The 2,385-nt window shown below is 39.4% G+C and overlaps 1 protein-coding gene across 1 annotated transcript; it reads left to right on the top strand.

The window, feature by feature from the left end:
* The first annotated feature begins 599 nt into the window (after positions 1 to 599).
* LOC134366012 (olfactory receptor 13D1-like) lies at positions 600 to 1,544 on the top strand. Its single transcript, XM_063082424.1, has one exon. It carries the CDS (start codon positions 600 to 602, stop codon positions 1,542 to 1,544), a length of 945 nt encoding a protein of 314 aa, XP_062938494.1.
* Positions 1,545 to 2,385: the final 841 nt, after the last annotated feature.

Here is a 2,385-nt window from a genome sequence, read left to right as displayed (position 1 = left end):
TGATTATAGTCAAAGATATAATTATAAAATATATTATAATTACAGATACATATGGTAACTCTGTCATAACCACGTATTATGACAGGCACCTTAGATATTTTCTTGAATTTAATATGATGAATTGCCAAAGAGTCATTTCTTTCCCATGTTTTACTATGAACCAGCTGAGGCTCAGAAAGTTAAGAAACTTATCCAACGTCACATGCAAACTAGTATGTTGCTGATTGTATATGATGTTTTACATAGAACACCCTTTATTTCAGAATATTCCTTACTAATGAGTTTGTTCTGTATCTATGTTTGGGATTATGTTGTTCCTATCTGTTATTTTATTAGAAGACTGGCATTTTATAGAACAATTTCTGGGGTTACTGGTAGCCTTGCCTCTGCTACTGCATGGTCCTGCAGAGTTTTGAATCTCTAAGTGCTTCGAATTCATCCTCAATCAAATTAAAGTTATATCCATTTCCTTCTTGATCCCCAAAGCAGTTCTAAAAAACAAACAAAATAATGCAAGTTAAAGTGATTTTTAAAACTGAATTGTGAATTTAAATTTCCCTCAATCATTTCCTTATGAATTCTGCAGGTGACACAGACACATGGAGATGGGGAATTACTCTGCCATGACCAAATTCTTTCTGGTGGGGCTTTCCCAATACCCAGAGCTCCAGCTTTTTTTGTTCCTGCTCTGCCTCATCATGTACGTGATAAGCATCCTAGGAAACAGCTTCCTCATCCTCATCAGCATCCTGGATTCTCACCTCCACACTCCCATGTACTTCTTCCTTCGAAACCTCTCATTCTGGGACATCTGTTACACATCATCATCCATTCCTCCGATGCTTGTTATATTTCTGTCTGAGAGAAAATCTATCTCCTTCTTTGGCTGTGCTCTGCAAATGGTTGTCTCCCTTGGCTTGGGCTCCACTGAGTGTGTCCTCCTGGCTGTGATGGCCTGTGACCGGTATATGGCCATCTGCAACCCACTGAAGTACCCCATCATCATGAACAAGGCGCTATATGTGCATATGGCTGCGTGGTCCTGGATCCTCGGCTGTCTGAACTCCCTGATGCAAACAGTCCTGACAATGGTGTTGCCTTTCTGTGGAAATAATGTCATTGATCATCTTACCTGTGAGATCCTGGCTCTTCTTAAACTCATATGCTCAGATATCTCCATGAACATGCTTATCATGACAGTGGCAAGTATTGTTTTATTGATAATTCCTCTGCTATTAATTTTTATCTCCTATATTTTCATTCTCTCTTCCATCCTGAGAATTAATTCTGCTGAGAGGAGAAAGAAAGCCTTTTCCACCTGTTCAGCTCACCTGGCTGTGGTCATCTTATTCTATGGTTCAGCCCCTTTTATGTGCATGAAGCCCAAGTCAAAGGACACAAAGACATATGATAAAATCATTGGGCTCTCTTATGGAGTGGTAACCCCAGTGTTGAACCCCATCATCTACAGCCTGAGAAATAAGGAGGTCAAAGAGGATGTGGAGAAAATCCTCAGTGGATACCTGTACTCACGGAAAATATGAACTCTCTCAAGGCATGTGGTATCTACATTTGAGTAAAAGATTTGTTTTGGGTATTCAAAGATAAAGTTTTGGAACCCAGTATCATGACAGCTTTGTGTATGCAAAGCCAAATATGGGACTTTCATTTTCACAACAGAAAATGTTCATGTAAACCTTTTCACATCACATCTTTTCAGCAGGCTTTCTAGTAATATGCAGCTCTGCTTCTTGGTCTCACAGAGATCATAATAGATGCTGTTCATGATGAGTACTTTTTGCTCTCTCTCCTCCCTCCTTTCTTTCTCTTTTTTCTCTTTCTTCCCTGTCTTCTTTCTCACTTTCCTTGAGGTATATATCTACTATTTTGGTCTTCCCAGCATCTCCTCTTCCGGTAAAAGGATGCCTCTGTTCATTTTAAGGAATCACCAGTCTCCCTTTCTCAGTCTATATTTTGCTAGTGGGACTGATCCCACTGTCTGGATTGATGGTAAGCATGAAACACTATGAAAAGTAAACATCCCCCTAGCCACAGTGATTTTTTCAGATTAACACGCGACTTAAACCATGCTAATCAGACATAATTGCAAAAAGAATTACTCTTTCCTCAAGGGTCTCTAAACTGGTAGAATGTGTGTGTCTTCTCTTGGCCATTTTTGCCAATTTGTGGGAAGAGCTAGACTAAGAATGACATCAACAAAGAGGGAAGAAGAGCTGAAGGAAGAAAATAAAGTGTGCCTGATGTCCTTTTAACTTTCAGATCAAGCTGGGTCTAAAGATATTCACGGTTGGACTTTTCAGTTATGTGAGCCAATGAAGTTCCTTTTAAAAAATTGTTTGAGTTGTTTTCTGTAGCTTACAACCA

The sequence above is a fragment of the Cynocephalus volans genome, chromosome 17, assembly GCF_027409185.1.
Source record: "Cynocephalus volans isolate mCynVol1 chromosome 17, mCynVol1.pri, whole genome shotgun sequence".
Classification (NCBI taxonomy): domain Eukaryota; kingdom Metazoa; phylum Chordata; class Mammalia; order Dermoptera; family Cynocephalidae; genus Cynocephalus; species Cynocephalus volans.
This window is presented reverse-complemented; position numbering and strand designations above follow the sequence as displayed.